Below are 19012 nucleotides of genomic sequence, written 5' to 3'. Positions count from 1 at the left end.
TTTCGTTCTCATAGGTAAGGTAAATGGCCACTATTGAAATTCTCATTTAATTATTTCTGAATAAATTTCTACTGAGATAATTGATGTATAATATTGTATTAGTTTCAGGTGTTCAACATAATGATTTCATACATGTATATATTGTGAAATGATTACCACAATGAATTCAGTTAACATCCATAACCACACATAGTTACAATTTTTTCTTGTGATGAGAACTTTTAAGATCTACTCTCTTAGCAACTTTAAAATATACACTGCAGTATTGTTGACTATTATCACCATTACAACCCCAGAATTTATCAAACTGGAAGTTTGTATCTTGTGGTCATCTTCATTCATTTCAACTACCCTTGACCAATGACCAATCTGTTCACTATCTATGAGTTTAGGAGATTTTTTTTCTTAGATTCTACATATAAGTGAGATCATATAGTATTTGTCTTTTTCTGACATATTTCACTTATCATAATGCCCTCAAGGAACTAGAAAAGAAAAACAAACTCAGCCCAAAGTTAATGGAAGGAAGGAAATAACAAAGATCAGAGCAGAAATAAGTGAAACCAGAGACTTAAAAAAAAAACAAAACACAATAGAAAAGATCAATGAAACCAAGAGCTGTTTTTTTAAAAAGATAAATAATATAGACAGATCTTTAGATAAACTCACCAAGAAAAAAAGAGGACTCAAAATCAGAAATGAAAGAGGAGAGGTTAGAACTGATACCACAGAAATACAAAGGGTCTTAGGAGACTACTATGAACAATTATACACCAACAAATTGGACAACCTAGAATAAATGGATAAATTCCTAGAAGCATGCAACCTACCAAGTCTGAATACATTTTGAGGTAAATTTTAGTAATGCTAAAGTGTGTGTTGGTGGAGGAGAACATGGATATGGAGAACGTGGGTATCTACCCCCTTTCATCATTTTCCTTGGGTCAGAAATTATAAGCCCTTAGTAACATCCGTGATTTCTACTTTATTACAAAGGGACACATTTCTTTCTCTCTTTTAATTATAGAAGCATAAACATGAGCAAGCTTTTTTTCTAAGCAAGGGCTCTGTATGCTAATTTCTTTGTTGCAGAAGCTTCTCAATCAATCTGTCCTGAGGTCCTCGAATAGTATAGGATAGCTGCTCATTAAATATTAGTGAAATTGGATGGGATACACAGACCTAGGCTTGGCAGTACCTAATTAAGACCAATGGCCAATATAGTCAGGTCCCTTTTGCTCCTCACAGGAAGGAAAAATCCTCTTGTGAAGTAATTAGGTCTTCGTAGGCCCCATGGAGTTTCCCCCTAGTGATTTTTCTCTTCATTCATTCATGTATTCCTTTATTTATTCCATATTGCAAGGTACTATGCTTTACTCTTTGAATGAGTGAAGGAATGTATGAATGAATGAATGAATGAATATAATCACTGTGAGCTTCAGTGTCCTCATTTTTTATATGGGAAGTTGAACTGGAATATCATTGAAGAGGGATAGTGTGAGGGTGAGGACCATTTTTCTCATATCTCCAGTCTAAATTTCACAACCAAAGCAGCAAGCTATAGGAAGAAAAGGTATTGAGCAGCTCTCATTTGTACTGGGACCAGACCCCCCTGCCTATGACGCCTGTAATGGGAAGTGTACCCACCAAGGGATGAGCAGTGTTTTTATTGTCTGCCCCTCTACACACTGTGTGGCTAATGATAGATCTGTGCTATTTTCCCTGTTGGCCACTCCTCTCAGACTGTGCTGACAGTGACATAGGCATGTGGAGCTACGGTGAGGTGAAGACACCCTTGTTTTCCCAGCAGGCAGCCCACCAATTCCACACATCAGGAGCACTTCCTTCAGGGATCTCAGGCTGGAGCTGCTTATTATTGGGAATAGGAACATTTTAGGTACTGTCAAACTGAATCAAATCGAATTGTCCCAGCTGCCCTGTGCTATCGGGGGTTATGCCAGAAACTGCTCATTTGTGGTCCATGCCCTTGGTTTTCCCCAAGGATTACAGGAGAAAGGTCATTTTATGTTTCCTTATTCAGGACAAGCACAAAGGACCACATGTTACAAATCCTGTGACTCTTTATATTCAGGCTCATGGTGAATCTTTCTAACCATCCTAATCTTATAAAAAGCTCCTTGAAAGAATAATGTATATCAGTTGACTTGGCATAGAAACATAGAATGATTTAAACTAAAATGCTATTAAATGCCATGATTTGGCATTGAATAGTCATTGGGACTGTTGTGCATGGATGCTGTTGTATGGATTCTTTCCAGAAGATTCTGTGATCATGCAGATATAATCATCACTCTGCAAGTCTATATTCCATAAATTCCCTAACAAATGCTCTAAACACCATTCTGACTGTCTGTATTTCATAGGCTCTACCAGCTTCCCCCTTTCCTGAATGTCTCACACCCGACCCCTACTTGAATCTGTCTTTGATACTCTAAGAGGCCAAACTTAATTTTGATTTCCTTTTTTTTTCAAGGCCTTCCTTTAGCATCCCAGATCTCAATGACCTTGGTTTTGGGGAACAAGTTTAATTTGTGCCGGGTCATGGAATTTTCTCCTCTATTTACCTTGCATTGTTAGTTTTTGGTCACATGTATTCTCTCCCCTCTTTAAACCATGCGCCCTTTATACCTTGATAGAACATCAACTTCTTGAGGGAAAGAAAATGGCATGTCCTGTACAGTTCTGTGTCCCCAGACCCTAGTGTAGAATCGTAGTACATCCATCTATAACACTGATCAAGTGTATTAATTGTCCTTATACAGATAGGAAAACCAGGGTTCAGTTTGGTAGGAAATTTTAATAAAGTCATAACTGCTAAGTTTTGGGATAGTATGTGAACTGGGCTTTTCACCTAATATTCTTTTATTGTTTTAATTATTTCAGCTTTTAAATTGTATGTATTGACTTGAGTAGGTAATGTACACAGGTGGTAAAAAAAATTCAAAGGTTCTAGGTCTCTTTCTGTTCTGCCACATTACTGGTGACAATACTGGCTTGTTCTCAAAATACCCTGTTATTTTCCTCCAAGAAGCCAGCTTGCTATTCTTACTTCTGGTGTTCTGTTAGTGGCTCCATGACAAAACTTTGGGATGACTTTTATTTAACCCTTTTCTTGCTTGTCCAGTTAAGTGGTCACTAAAGACCAGCTCATACCTCAAAGGGCCTTCAAATCTGTACCTGCCTTCTTCATTCTTGCTACCCCACCAGTTCCAGCCTTCACTCCCCCACCCAGATCACTGCAGTCTGGCTACCCTTCCTCCCTTCACCCCATTTCAGTTCATCTCAGGGCAATCTAGAACCTTTCAGAAACCTGCAGGGAGTCCTTCCACCTTCCCATTGAGTTCTTAGCTCGGGAAATAACTGTTTTTGTTAGACTGTCTAGTTAGTTTAGGTAGTCTGGGAAGCCATTCTCAGTTTTTAGATAATGGTTTTAAATGCATAAAATTAAACACATAAGATTATAAAGGGAATCATTATAGTGAGTAACTATCAAACTATTTTAAAAGCAAATTTTGATATAGTAGCCTCTGTAGAATTCCTGTAGAATTGTATGTAAGAAGTAATTCCTCATTAATACATGAAATAACAAGGTCTCCTAGTAGGTGTGAAACTGCCACCATTTCCAGGTAGCAATGAGCACAAATGATATCTTGAGATATCCATAGCATGTATGATGTGACATGAGAACAACTGTAATATGTTTGGTCATGAGTCACAGGTCCTCTGTTACCTTTGTAATAAAAGGAAATTCCAAATTTCAAATTTGAGGCTAGTGAAAATAATTTTTTCCACTTGTGTTTAGGGCCCCCAGGTTAATTGCCCCCCCCCCCCTTTCTGAATCTGAATCTCAAGGCTCTATGGCGTCTGCTTTCTGGTTCCCTGTTAAAGTGTAAGCTTTGAGTCCTTTAGCTACGCCTGTGTGGGCTCTGCACTCTGCACCACACAGATGGGAAAGGAAACTGGGAAGCACCGCATCTGACCTGACCCCTGCTTCTCTGTTTGGTTCCCATCTGCACAGGTAGAAGAAGGATGGTGGGAAGGTGTTCTCAATGGAAAGACTGGCATGTTTCCTTCCAACTTCATCAAGGAGCTGTCGGGAGAGTCAGATGACCTCAGCATTTCCCAGGATGAGCAGCTGTCCAAGTCAAGTAAGGATGTCCCCACCACCATGCAGGAAAGGGTGGGGACACCAGCGGGTGGTGCTTCTGCTCCCCTCTGCTCTATAGCCTATGCCGAGCAGTTATGACAAAAGCTCACGAATATATTTTGGTTATGCTACCTTAACCCATGTGGTGTATTAAGTTTATCATTGTACAGGTGTGACCTGCATACCTTTATGTATGTGCAGACGCACACTCTGTCTCTGGATTGGTGACTGTCAACATTCATGTCATGGTAATACTTCCTCATGGGTGACCCATGTGGCTGTGCCTTCGTATACTTCTAAAGTGTCTGTCCCTCAGTGCAAGTTGATAATAATTTTTAAATGAAGCAAATGAGATTGCTATATTTCTCAGCATCCCTTGAAGACCTTGGAGAAGAATGGCACAAACATACACAAATCGTTGGTGGTGAGAAGTCCTGTGTTTGGGACGAGTGCATGACAGGTCCCTTAAAAGTATGATGAGACAGCTGAAAGCCTAGCCCCACGTTGGGTGAGCATGCATGTCCCTCTGCGATGGTGAGAACGAACTCCAGGTCTTTCTTTCTCCAGGGCCTGAAGCTCTCCTCCCTCCAGCTTCTCTGCTGCCCTTTCCAGCTCACGGAGCAAAAGGTCAGGACCGGGAAGCTTTGTTCTCCCAGTCGCTAACCCAACTTCCTGCGTGGGTGTCTGTGTATCTCTTGTGCCGTCTTGAGCCAAGGTCATGAGCATGAATGTCGTAAGAGGCTTGACTGTGTCATAGTGGTGAGGCACTACCTGGTGTTGTAGACTTCCCTTCCTGACAAGAGGAGGACAGCTCCATTCTGTCAAAATAATTGTTAAACAGCTTCCTTTCCCACTTGGAAAAATCTCTCTTGAGTGGCGTTCTCAAGTTAGTTGTGTTGCTTTTATTTAACCAGTAGCATGATTGGACAAGTTTCCAATTTGGAGGTAAAGCTATTTCCAGAGAAGTGTTCAGGCAACCTCCTTTACTTGGTGCCTAAGCAGCTCATCATCCATAGAAGCAGCAGTGCTGGCTGGTTGGCTCAGTGGCTTTAGCTACACCCTTTCTATCTACTTCCAAAGCCTGGGCCCCCTCACCCCTGAACCCCATTTCTATCCTAGGATCTCTGATAGGAAAGTCACAAGGTAATTTTGGAGCAAATGAAGCATCTTTGAGCTTTTGCTGCCTTCTCTGGCTCGGGGAGAGGGGGTTCTCTGCTAACATGGCCCAACTGATGAGTATGGTCAGGAGAGCAGAACGTGTCCTTGATCCCATGATAGAGTGGGAGTTGCTATAGCTCCCAAATTACAGTTTAGAATTCTAACTGCCTGGTGCTTTTTTGTATACTGGAATAGTATTGTACCTTAGAGTTGAGTTCTATAATAACAATACCAGACCTTAGGGATGTTGTAGATTAAATGGGCTTTTTTTTTTTTTTTGAGGGAGAACCAGATTGGGTCATTATATCACTGTTTCTGTGGGGAAGTGCATTATGAGATCCAATAGCAATAATGTGTATAAAACACCTCACTCATACAAGGCCCTCCATAAATGGTTATTCTCATTGTTAATCATGATAAACTCTTGGTACATAAACAGTATTTTGAGGCTTACACTCTGCTTAGTACCATGTTCACTGAAGCATTGTCTGCATTTGGAAATTACTTGGGGATTCCTCTACTGATGCATAAAAGGAGGTCGGGGGAGGTGTTGGGCAATCTTTTTTGGAGAACCCTGACCTCTTAGTATCCAGCCATGATTGCGATGCTCTAGTTAGTTTAGGTAGTCTGGGAAACCATTCTCAGTTTTGCCTCTTGTATTTTTGGAACTATTGAAATAAGCTGTCCTGTTGCTGCAGGTCAATAATATGGACATTTAACATTGCTCAGCTCAAAGCACACAGTGCTGGGATTCCTGGAGCAGGCAGGAGGTTAGGAGGCTGAATGGAATGGTCTCCCCAGTCACGTAGCCTACCTTCATATGCTTGCAAGAGGCTGCTTCTCTTATAGAGACTGCCTCCCCAACACTCATTCAGTTCAAAGCCTTCCATTTCAGGACCAGGAGATCCCAATAATTTCAGCAGCTACATTTAGTTACCCTGCAATCTGTCCCTTGTTGAGGGGATTTTCAGGTCCTGAAGAGCATGGTCTTCTAAGAAAGATGGATGCTTCTGGTAAGAACTACATGGCTTTTATAATCTATATCTATATCTATATATCTATATATCTATATATCTATATATCTATATATCTATATATCTATATATCTATATATCTATATATCTATATCTATATCTATATCTATATCTATATCTATATCTATATCTATATCTATATCTATATCTATATCTATCTATCTCTATATATGTATAGATATAGATATAGATATAGATATAGATATAGATAAATATATATATTTAAGAAGAGGGCCCATCTACCCATCTCTCTCTCTGTCCCTATCTATTCATATATCCTTCCTTCTCTCTTCCCTTCTTTCCTCCCTTTCTTCTATTCATTCAACCTTTTTTTTTTTTTGAGCCCTGTTATTACCAAGACACTGTATAAGGCACTTAAGATATAGAGAGACAAATCAGATCTCTGCCTTCAGTCAGCTCACATTGCAGAAAAGGGGTGCACAAATCAGCAGAAGTTCAAGAAAATGCCGCAGGTGCTCTGCTAGCTGGGTATCTGTGGAACAGTGGGATACACAGACTGAAGGCATGTCCCATGGGGATGTGGGGATGATGATGGTCACAAATGGCTTCATAGAAAAGCAGATGTGGTAATAATGTCCCTATGGTTTGCTAAATTGGAATAATCTTTTGAAAGAGAAAGAAATTGCATCTGTCAGTGTTTGACAGGGTTTTCAGTAGCCATTTATTCTCTGATGTTAAAATGTATACAATCACATCAGGTCACATACAGAAATTACATATACTGGTAGGGTTTGTCTAAGTGGAACCTTCAATTTTAGAATGAATCTTCGTATTCCCTACCCTCAGAGAATAGTGTTATTAGCTTTGATGTGGTTTACCTAAAAAAAAAATACCCACTTTTGGAATATTTATAGATTCACAGGAGTTACAACAAAAAACTGATTAGGGAGGCCCTGTGTGCCCTTCACCCAGTTTCCCCCAGGGATAACATCCTGTACAACTATAAAAATACATATTTATTTTATTATAGAACTGAGAAAGACAAATGTAGTTAATGCCCAAACGACATCTAGCTTTTTATTGTGGTATAAGCTAAACTGTACTTAATCAAGGTCTTTGTTAGATCACCCCACTTAATACTCTTCATAAATTACAAGTACTTTTCACAGATATTGCTTAACTAATAACATGGATCTGGGAGTAAGTTAAACTCCTAACGTTAGTGTCATTCTGGTAATTTTTAGAGATCCTAATGGCATATAAAAATCCTCTTTAATTTAAATGTTAGCAGACATTAGTGTGGGGTTTTTAAGACAGATAAAATCTTTATCCTGATATACACTGAGTGGCCAGATTATTATGCATTCAGAGATCATAATAATCTGGCCACTCAGTGTATATGAAGAAAACTTTGAGTAAAATGTATTCTTGTATATCTCTTACACACACACACACACACACACACACACACACACACACACGTATATGCACATACTTATTTGGTATTTGTACTCTTCACATTTTGACTTCCAGAAAGTATTTAAGGGTTGTTATTCAGTTGAATTTTGTCAACCAATAGATGAATGCAATAGAAGAAACATTGCATTAGATTTATAAGGAAGTATGCCAAGATGTCTTGACACATGATAGTTCACTGAATGCTTGCTGAATCCTGCCTTACTCTGAGAAGAGGCATTTATATTTTTGAATGACAGGTGCAAATTGCTTGAACTTGCTTTTCTTTTACCCTGATATAATTTTGTTATGGTGGTTGGTTATGAAAAATCTCTAAAATTTAGCTCTTTGTTCAGGGTAATTTAATCTATCAAGGAAAGTGTTACAGCACTTGTATCGGTTGATAGGTTGTTTTAAATAGTTTAGCTTGATAAGAAAATTCATTGTTATTTTGTAGCAGAAACTTTTTGCTACATAATTAAATTTGAAAACATCTCTACCTATAGAACCTTAATGGTGCTTTTAAAAAAGATTTTTATAATCCTTTTTGTTTAAGTCTCCTTCCATCACCATTTATCTACCCATACCCTCTTCTACATACCCCCATAAACTTTTTATTATAGAAAATTTCTAACTTATACAGAAATCTAGATAATTTTATAATGAACCCCTGTATGCCCTTCCCCCAGCTTCAGCAATTATCAATATGGCCAGTTGGTTGTATTTATAACACTATACAATCCTCCCTTGTATTGTTTTGAAGCAAACCCAGATATCATATAATCCTATCTAATAAAAGAGTGATATGCAAATTGACCATCACACCAAGATACAAGATGACTGCCCCCATGTGGTGAAAGATGGCTGCCCCTATGTGGACACAAGATGGCCGCCACAAGATGGCCTGCAGGGGAGGGCAGTTGTGGGAAGTTAGGGGTGACCAGGCCAGCAGAGGAGGGCAGTTGGGGGAGACCAGGTCAGCAAGGGAGGGCAGTTGGGGGGGACCCAGGCCTGCAGGGGAGGGCAGTTGGGGGGGACCCAGGCCTGCAGGGGAAGGCAGTTGGGGAGGACCAGGCCTACATGGGAGGGCAGTTGTGGGCGATCAGGCAAGCAGGGATGGCAGTTAGGGGTGACCGGGCCAGCAGAGGAGGGCAGTTGGGAGCCAGCAGTCCTGGATTGTGAGAGGGATGTCTGCCCATTTAGGCCCAATCGGGCCTAAACGTGCGGTCAGACATCCCTCAAGGGGTCCCAGATTGGAGAGGGTGCAGGCTGGGCTGAGGAACACCCCCCCCATGCATGAATTTCGTGCACTGGGCCTCCAGTTTTTCCATAAATACAGTCATGGGCTACATAATGACATTTTTGTCAACGAGGGACCACATATACCAGTGGTCGACAAACTGCGGCTCGCAAGCCACATGCGGCTCTCGAGCCGCGGTTTGCCGCTCTGTTGACTAATGAGTTTGCCAACCACTGCTAGACTAAATGTTACCGTGTAGTTGGAAGCTGTGAGGATTAGGCATTTGTGGCATATTGTGTGCAAAGAGGTAAAGGGTAGTATATGACAGTGGTCAGCAAACTCATTAGTCAACAGAGCGGCAAACTGTGGCTCGCAAGCCGCATGTGGCTCGCGAGCTGCAGTTTGCCGACCACTGACATATACAATGGTGTTCCCATAAGATTATAATGGAGGTGAATGGAAAGATATGTAGCTCAGGACAATTTTTCTTCTTTAACAGGAGCACTATCTGTGGGGCTTGGTAGTAGATTCTCACTCGTAGCACCTCAATTTTTACTGTACCAAGTACTTCCCATTGACCTGTTTTAGCACAGAGGAGCCTGTACCCCCAGATCTACATATTCAGAAGGCTCTACAGCCCTTCCAGATCTAGTTTGGTGGTGTTCAGAGTACATGGCTATAAGTTCTTTGTTGAGGACCTAAGATCCTGTACAAGGACACAGACCCACAGGACCTACCTTAACCAGTATCAAGTGCCACTGCCACTTTAGTAAAAGCTTTCTGTGGTGTGGAGCCAGCCTGTCCCTGTGCTTTGGAAATATTTTCCAGTTGTACTGATGCAAAGCATGGATAAGTTATAGTTCTTCCATCAATTCAGTACCAGAGAGAGCCCCTTTTGCTAGATAGGATCAATGGAACCAAAAACAAGTTTCCAAAGTCCAAATATTGAGTCCTCAGTTCTACACCCTCTCCATGTTGTTAAACACCCTCTTTTTTATGAATGCCACAAAGTCCCTTAATCTGACCGCTGCTCCAGCACGCAATAGCCAAAACCACATGGCCATGACAGACCCTATGTTCCTTTATCTCACCAGCTTGATTTTCTTGTTCTTACTGACCCTCGGCCACCTTTCACTCCCTCCTGACAGTCATTATGATGTTGATGATCTACTCTGTAGCCAGTTTCTCCTCAATATTTTCAGTCAGCCCAGCCCACACTCCTGTCCATGGAGCAGTATTGACAGCTTCGGGCTTCCATTTCTGACCCTGTTGGAGGGGAGCAGAGGGAGGACTTGTGGGGCAGTGTTTATAAACTCTCCGGTAGTGGACAGCAACGTCCCAGGCCTTCACATTCACTCACCGCTCACTCACTGGCTCACCCAGAGAAACCTCCAGTCCTGCAAGCTCCATTCATGCTAAGTGCCCTATACAGGTGTACCATTTTTTACCTTTTAGACCAGCAGTCGCCAACCTTTCGGACCTCACAGACTACCAGTGGTCTGCGGACCACCGGTTGGCAACCTCTGGTTTAGGCCATATTCTTACTATACCTTTTCTAGGTTTAGTTACACAAATACTTATCACTATGTTATAGTTGCCTATGGTATTTAGTAGAGTAACATGCTGTACAGGTTTGTAGCCTAGGAGCATTAGGCTATACCATATATAGTCGGCTTTTCTCAAATGGGGTAAGTTCACGCTATGATATTCACACAATGTCAAAATCACCTAATTACACATTTCCTAGATCGTATTCCTGTCGTTAAGCCACACATGACTGTATTTCAATATGTATCAATAAAAGGGTGCCTTAAAATATTGTTCTCGCACCAAAAATAATGGCAATTTATTTAATGTAGTTAAATATACAATCAGTGTTCACTTTCCTCTAATAGTCTTCTATTTTTAATATAATTTGTTAGTTTGGATTTGTTAATGTCTTGTCTCTTTGAATCAGTTTTCCTCCTCCTTGCTTCTTTTTTTTACTTAAACTGAGATCCTTTGTCCATTAGTTTCCCACTGCCTGCCTTTGCTGATTTCATCTCTGAAATGTCATTTACTCTATATTCTTATAAATTGATAAGTAGATCTAGGGGCTTGATTAAATTCAAGGTATATACATATGTTGTCCCCCAAAAATGTATACACTTTAACAGCTGATAGCTCAATTTTAAAATGAAATGTATTTTAATAAACACTGCCTTTATAATTATTCAAAGTGTGTTTATACATTTTTTGGGGACACCATATATACTTCAAAACTGCTTCATAAGTGGTAATGTATAGTCTATCTGGAGGCTCATAATGTCTGGCTGTCTTTCTTTTTGAATGTTAGCAGCCACTGATGATTATCACCCAGATCTGTTTATTCATTAGGGCTTGTAAAATGATGCCAATAAGGAATTTTTTGAAAGGATGAAATGGGCTCCCATGTAACAGATCAATAGTGGGAAAAATTTGAGTAAATTGGGTTTTTAAAAAATAAGACATCCAAGTGGTTACAATAATAGTGCAGGCAGAATCTTGTGTTAGGAATGGAAAGGAATTTAGAGATCATTTGGTCTGCTGTGAGATGAGAACACTAAAGCCCAATGAAATAAAGTCCTGAGTGTGTGGCCTGGCTTATGAACGATGAGGCCATAGTTACATGCAGGCCTTCCACACACATTGGTATTGCCTCCATCATGGCCTGTATTCACCCTCTCACAGAACATATGACAAATTTAAAATCTCAGTACTGTTTAGCTTATTTCTTATTTTTGTCCCAGATCATGATTACCTTTTCAGTTATAATTTTGCACATGCTAGTATTGACTAAATAATGTGAAATAGAACTAATTATAAATTATTGATATTAGAAGTCTGGTGCACGAATTCATGCACCAGTGGGGTTCCTTAGCCTGGCCTGCGGAATTGGGCCTAAACCAGCTCTCTGACATCCCCAAGGGGTCCCGGATTGCGAGAGGGTACAGGTTAGGCCGAGGGACCCCACTGGTGCACGATCAGGGCTGGGGAGGGACGTGGGAGGTTGGCCAGCTGAGGAGGGATCTCAGGAGGGCTCCAGGGCATGTCCGGCCTGTCTCACTCAGTCCCGATTGGCCAGACCCCAGCAGCAAGCTAACCTACCGGTCGGAGTGTCTACCCCCTGGTGGTCAGTGCACATCATAGCGACGGGTCGACCAGGCGACTGTCTGCCCCCTGGTGGTCAGTGCACGTCATAGTGAGCGGTTGAGCAACCTTAGCATATCATTAGCATATTACGCTTTGATTGGTAGAACGGTTGACACTTAGCATATTAGGCTTTTATTATATAGGATTATCTCTCTATATAAAGATCCAGGGTTGTAACATCCAAAACAACCGAAGGCTGGACAGAATACCAGGCTGTGCATGCAACAGGCGAGCAGGCTGACCTCTCGGAGAGAGAGAGAGGCGGGGCTGATCAGCAGTGGCAGCAGCTGCTGGTGAGGCCTGGAGAGAGAAGCAGGGTAAACATACATATTTTCTTCACATTGAAGCTATAAATGTGTCTTGTCTGTTTCTAACATAATATTTATATTATTTAATTTCTTAGGTTCTAAAATAATTATCATAACACTGAAAAGTTTTTTGTTTTTACAAAAATCATCTTTTAGCTACAAAAACATTTTCAGTTATTTTTCATAATTTTCAGAGAGGAAAAAGTTTGCATTTTCTTTCTATAACCATTAATAACCATGAGATTTCAGCTTGAATTGACTTTCTTATTTTCTTTAATTCTTTAGTTTTAAAATTTAGGTCTTGATATTTTAGTGACTTGTCAAGCTAAGACAGAGATGGAGATGGCCTTTTAAAAGCTAAGGGTAAACCACTCCCATAATATACAAATACTGTATTTCATTAGCTATAAGAAATGGATTGCTCAGTACCCCTTGCCTATAAAAAGTAGGGCCAGGCTGACAAATTCCACTCTGTGTCATCACTGGACTTTATTTTCTTTTTAATATTACATAATATTTGTTTTGTCTATGATGTTCTATTAGCAGTGCTGAGCAATTAGTAAATGGCTAAAAAAGAATTCTAGGCAAAATTAGATGCTAGCATAAGCATAGGATTTTGTGTTGAAATTTTAAAGGTTTTTTTCTTTTACAATGTTTGCTGCCTTCAAGTGCTAATATTTAGTAGTGGCTGGAGGCTGTTTCTCCCAATAAAATAAACAGCATTCACATTCATGAACTTTCAAGCTGCTTACCTCTTTTGCTGTTTAGATCAAATGTGTATGTTCTCACCCACACTTACCCCAGGCTCCATCTCCATTGACCTTACTGCCAGTGCATAGGGAACTTTGCAGAAATGGTTGGCCATTCAGAGACATCAGGGCCATGGTCTACCTCAGTGATTCTCAGACTTGGTCCTGGGGAAGAACACAGGGAAACTCTGTTGTACTTGGAAGAACTTTACTGAAATATTGATTTCTTTTTCATATACTTACTTTTTCTTACACTGAAAGGACTGTTACTGTTCAGTTTTGGAGCTCACAAAATATCTTTATTCATTAGGAGTAATTTTGACTTAATGATTGAAGTTAAACAGAATAAAAATTTGCCGAAATAAAAACTAGCCACTGTTACTTGCTCTGCTTTTGTCATCAAAGTCCTCAAAAGCTGCAAGTTTTCCAAGAACATTTGAAACATTTGTTTCTTTAGATTATTCTTAAACTAGAGGCCTGGTGCACAAAATTTGTGCACAGGTTAAGGGGGGAATCCCCTCAGCCCAGCCTGTACCCTCTCCAATCTGGGACCCCTTGGGGAATGTCTGACGGTTTAGGCCCAATCCAGTCAGACATCCCTCTCACAATCCTGCACCACTGGCTTCTAATTGCTCACCTGCCTGCCTGCCTGGTTGCCCCTCGCTGCCTCTGTGTGCCAGCCTGATTGCCCCTAACTTCCCCCCTGCCAGCCTGGTCACCCCTAACTGCCCCTCCCCACTGGCCAGGTCGCCCTCAATAGCCCCCTTCCTGCTGGCTTGGTCCCTCCTAACTGCCCCCCCCCACCTGCCAGCCTGGTCACCCCTTACTGCCCCCCTGCTGGCCTGTTTGCCCCCAACTGCCCCCCTACCAGACTGGTCACCCCCAATTGCCCCCCCCTGCTGGCCCAATCTCCTCCAACTGTCCCCCACCTAGTCGCCCCACGCAGCCTGCTGTTCTATCGTTTGGTCGTCCGTCACTAACCCCCCTGCCGGCCTGGTTGCCCCATGCAGCCTGCTTGTTCAATCATTTGGTTGTCCCTCACTAACCCCCCTGCCGGCCTGGTCACCCCACAAAGCCTGCTTGATCAATCATTTGGTTATCTCTCACTAACCCCCCTGCTGGCCTGGTCGTAGGCAGCCATCTTGTGAGGGTGTGAGGGACAATTTGCATATTACCTCTTTATTATATAGCATAGTCAGTTATTTGAATTTCTAAGTTTTTGCCTTAATTGGATGGAGCACATCTATCAAAGAGGGCAGATTTCAAAACAAGGGTGTACCACCATGCCTGTAGGACATGGAAATTAGAAATACAGAGATCTGTTTCTATAGTGTGATGTAACGCGATTTTCGCCGTAAGTTGGAACCCACCTACATAAGCACCTACGTCACTCACATGGAGTACATAGACAGCAGTAAAGAAGTGAAACAGTGAAAAAATTTTAAAGAAAGATAACAATTCCTGACCTTGTGGTAAATAAATAATAAAAAACATAAAGCACATATGTGCATACGTCAAAATGACAGAACTTTTTTTTTTAATAAATAAATGGGAGATGGCAACGTAACCATGAAATGATGTACGTCGAGTACAACATAACCCAAGGACTGTCTGTACCTGAATCTACTTAAGTTGTTAGTCTGATCTTTCACAATCCCTTCATGTATTAGGGGTGACATGGCTCAGAGGCTGACACTATGGTTCCTATTAGGAGTTCCCGTTTTCTTAATGAGTATTTCTAAGAAGTGAGAGAAGTTGCTCTCTTCCATCTCAGTTTTTTCTGTCTTTCTGTAGGTGTAGCCTGCCTTTTTACCCCTCAGACTTACTATAAAGCTGTATTACTGGTGTCCGGTCGATATTTAGCTCACAAACCATAATAGAACTAATTTCTTGGGTAATTTAAAGTAATGCATTTATTAATAGAGTTTGCCTTTAGCAAATCAAGTTACCTGCTGGCAGTATTCTCTGTAGGGCATATAAACACACGTAGGAGCATGCGTATGTGTGTGTGTGTGTGTGTGTGTGTGTGTGTGTGTGTACACTCAAAGTGTGCGGTATGTGTGTATGTTCTATGTACTTACTCATGGTTCCACAGAGATTTGGGTTTTAGCCATGTGTCCAATTTTATGCTATTGATAACATCTATTTGTAATAACAAAAAAGAGATACTTTGACATTTGACACTGGGTGAGTCCTACGTCCTCATGCTTGAGTATACTAGTAGTCTCATGACTGATATGGTGAAACCTCAATTAATATGTTTCAAGAAATAGAGTTTTCTGAAGTCGTTGGTGCTAAACGGAAAACCCCTTGTATCAACATGGATGCCACTATTGGTTTCAAACCTCACAGGTGAAACCCCCCTCTAGTATATTAGTACATTTTCTTGCTTAAAGGTACTGAGGGTGATAAATATATATTTTAAAGAGAATGTCATGCCTTGTTTAGAATCTTGCAGTCATGAATATCAATTTGTATCATGCAGGGACATAGGGTTAGAAGATAAAAGATGGTGGGCCTGAATCTATATTATGCTTGGGTCATATTCTCCAAAGAGAAGATAGTTTGTACAATTGAGTTAATTAAGGACTCCAATTAATTGGATTCATTCTGGTTAATTGAGGTTTGCCTATTCTTGAATTATAATGTTGAAATGGCTTCCAGGTTTAAATAGAGCATAATCTACCTGCCAGTCATGTGCAGAGGCAAACCCTAGTTCTGGGGCCTCATGATTGTGTATTGTGGTTGCATGGGGACTTTGGGCTCATTCTGTAACATTCTGAAATTTTGCCTAATGGTCTCTAAGTTTGTGGATGAAGCTCTTGCAGAGGATTCATTGAAGGCAAGTTCAGTTAAAGATTCTTCCTCTTCCTTCCTTTGCCATCATTTGCTCCCCCTTCCCCCTTCTCTTGTTTTTCTCTCCCCTTCTGTTCTCTCATTCACTGTCAGGAAAGACTACCTTTGAAGGGACAATTCTGTACCGAGCTGCACCGGGAAAGACGGAGGGCCACAGACGTTATTACAGTGAGTGACCTTAACAGCAGGAGGCAATTGTAAAGATAAGATCTGGGTACTTGTGTTTTTTGATGCAGCTGCACTTTCCCGAGCTGCTCATGCTTCTGCCAAGTGTCTGTGAATTTCTGGTCCAAGGACATGGACTTATTTGTCTAAGATAAGTGCCATCTCCTTGGTGTATGCTATAAGAGCTTTCCCACCACCAGCCCCTGGTGCTTTCTTGTTTGCTTTGTGCCTCTATCATGTGTGTGACATGGGTGCATGAACCATGCGTGCAGAGAAGCAATCGGTAGCATTTGTCATGCATATGTATTTGTACCAGTATCTCTGGGCCTCGGGGGTGGTGTAAGATGGCTTCCTGTGGAGATGTCAACCACTTATGATCATTGGAAACTAATAAACCATTTCTTCATTGTGTGGTTCAAAGAAATAAAAATTTGGCATGAAAGTCCATGCCAGAAATGATTATTTCGCTTTGCTCATTCAGCCAATCACCACACGGCAGACTTCTTTGGCCGAACCAATGTGTAGCCTTTTGTGTTGTGAAATAAAGCTGCCGAAAGTTGAGAGGAAGGAAATGAATGTGATTAATGGATGACTCTTGTGAAGCCCTTAGGACAGTTCCTGCCACATAGTAAGCACTATACATGTGAATTAAAAATAAATCAAAATAGCCCATGGGTCTGAATTGATCAGTGCTGGAATATTAAGGTAAATTACACAAAAGTGGACAGTATGTGACTGGCCAAAGCAAATTTGAGGAGACTTTGTTCTTTTTCACCTTGAAGGAGAGACACCCACCTTAATGTGCATGAACACATATGCATACATACATACATCTACAGAAGTTGAAAGAGAAGGCTCAGGTGAGAACACCAAAACTGTGCTTCTCAGACTATCTGTGGTGAAGTGTATTTTTATTTCTGTTCCCAGGTTAACAGATACCTGGTTCTGCTGTGTATGACTTTACTGTGCCCGCACTGCTCCACCTGGGTCTCACCGCAGGCATTTGATAGACTGAGATGGATCTATTCCCTGTTCACCTACATGAGTCCACTGCCCACATCTGGAAGTCAAACCAGTGCATACTGCTATAAGCATTTCCAACCTTTCTGTACCTAGTTTACTGTGTACCAGTAAAGAGCCTTTCACAAACTGGCCTCAATATGCAGATGATACTGGGTTGTTTTGCCTGAGAGTGTCACCTGGAGTTCTGAGTGTTACACAGGAACATTTTATAGGATAGTGTATGTAATGGGACCCAGTAGCTGAAAGATGCTGTACCAAACAGACATGAAAATGAAAAGTCACCTTTTTCCCCTTCCAACCAGAAGGAACTAGATTTCACCAACCTAGGTATTCAGATATTTAATTTACATACTTAAGATTGATAGAAGCAGGCTGCCAGAATTTCTGGAAGAAAAATCTGCCGTGTGTTTCCTTCCCAGTTCATGCTTATGTGGTTGAATGACTATGCAATCTCTCCCTGTGTAATATAAAGAGTATTTCTCACAGTGGTTAATATAAAGTTATTAAGATGAGTCTGGAAGGCAGCAAATCCCTGAAACCAGAAGCTCTGTGAAATCAAGATGGCAGTGATTGAAAATATTATGGTTCTAGCTAATGAGAAATTATAGAAGAATCCTTCAAATTTTTCTTTTTGAAGAACAGCCTTTCCCTAATCCATTTGCCCAGCTGCTTTCTGGTGGTGTGGGTGTGGGTGTGGGGGGGGGGGTGGTCGTGGTCGGGAAGGTGGTGGTAATGGTTTCATTTCACTAACCATTTCTTTATTCTACCCTCAAATGGTTCTTTCCAAACAAGAAAAGAATATATAAGCCATTTATCACAAAGGAAGAATCCATACAGCAAAATGAGAACATGTTACAGGGGAAATGACACAATATTTAGACTCAAAAATTATATCTCCAGCAGGGATATTTCTAAAAACAATGAACAAATGGATAGCTAATCCAGAGGATGTCCATGTTTGCACACTCAAATCCAACCTTGTAACTTGCACCCGACCCCTTGTTGTGGGCTATTCTCATTGTTCTGCCCTCTTTTCTTCATAAATGCTGTTCTTTAATTAATTAAAATGTACACCATGGATCTTCCTCCCCCCCTCCTTTTTTGGCTTATAAATCCCATTTTATTGAAAACAGTGCCAACATGCACAGCCATTGTTTTAAGGATTTGATTTTGAAACTTGTTAGCAATTTATAATGACCTTTCTATATTTTTGTCTGTTTTCATTTAACAGTTTCTTCCTGCACTGAGACTTCTTTATTTGAATGACTTCAACATTTTATGACATTTTATGTGAGCAATTATTTGGTGTATCATTCTTATATACTAGGAGGCCACCTTACCTATAGGAAGATAATGCACGATTGGCTAATAGAGAGCAAAATTGGATGGTGTACTTTCATCCCAAGGGCATGGTTGTCATCAGGAGATAGATATATAGTAAATGTTCAAGAGCTGTCCTACTCATCTAGAGGATTTTAGAGACAGGTTTAATGGCATACTTTCGTATTCCATAAACTATCCTTTGAATCCTGCCCTTTGATAGCATCACTGATGTACCTGTCATCAAAGTAAGAATATACACCCAGAAATTAACTAGAAACAAATAGGCTCTTCCTTTTAGGAACATGATTGTGGGCAGAGCCTGGGGAAAAAAGACTCTGGGGAGGTAAGTGTCCATGTTGTCTTGCTGGTAACTATTTTGTGACTTCCAACACATGCCCCAA

General features: G+C 40.9%; 1 protein-coding gene across 1 annotated transcript in view; it reads left to right on the top strand.

Annotated features, from left to right (window-relative positions):
* The window catches only part of SH3KBP1 (SH3 domain containing kinase binding protein 1), a 339627-nt gene that overhangs the window by 179017 nt on the left and 141598 nt on the right, over positions 1-19012 (top strand). The window contains exon 5 of the mRNA XM_008154559.3: positions 4040-4169. Within this exon, the coding sequence (XP_008152781.1) occupies positions 4040-4169 (130 nt within the window). The remainder of the gene's footprint in view (positions 1-4039; positions 4170-19012) is intronic.

This window comes from Eptesicus fuscus, chromosome 1, assembly GCF_027574615.1.
Source record: "Eptesicus fuscus isolate TK198812 chromosome 1, DD_ASM_mEF_20220401, whole genome shotgun sequence".
In the NCBI taxonomy this organism is placed as follows: domain Eukaryota; kingdom Metazoa; phylum Chordata; class Mammalia; order Chiroptera; family Vespertilionidae; genus Eptesicus; species Eptesicus fuscus.
This window is presented reverse-complemented; position numbering and strand designations above follow the sequence as displayed.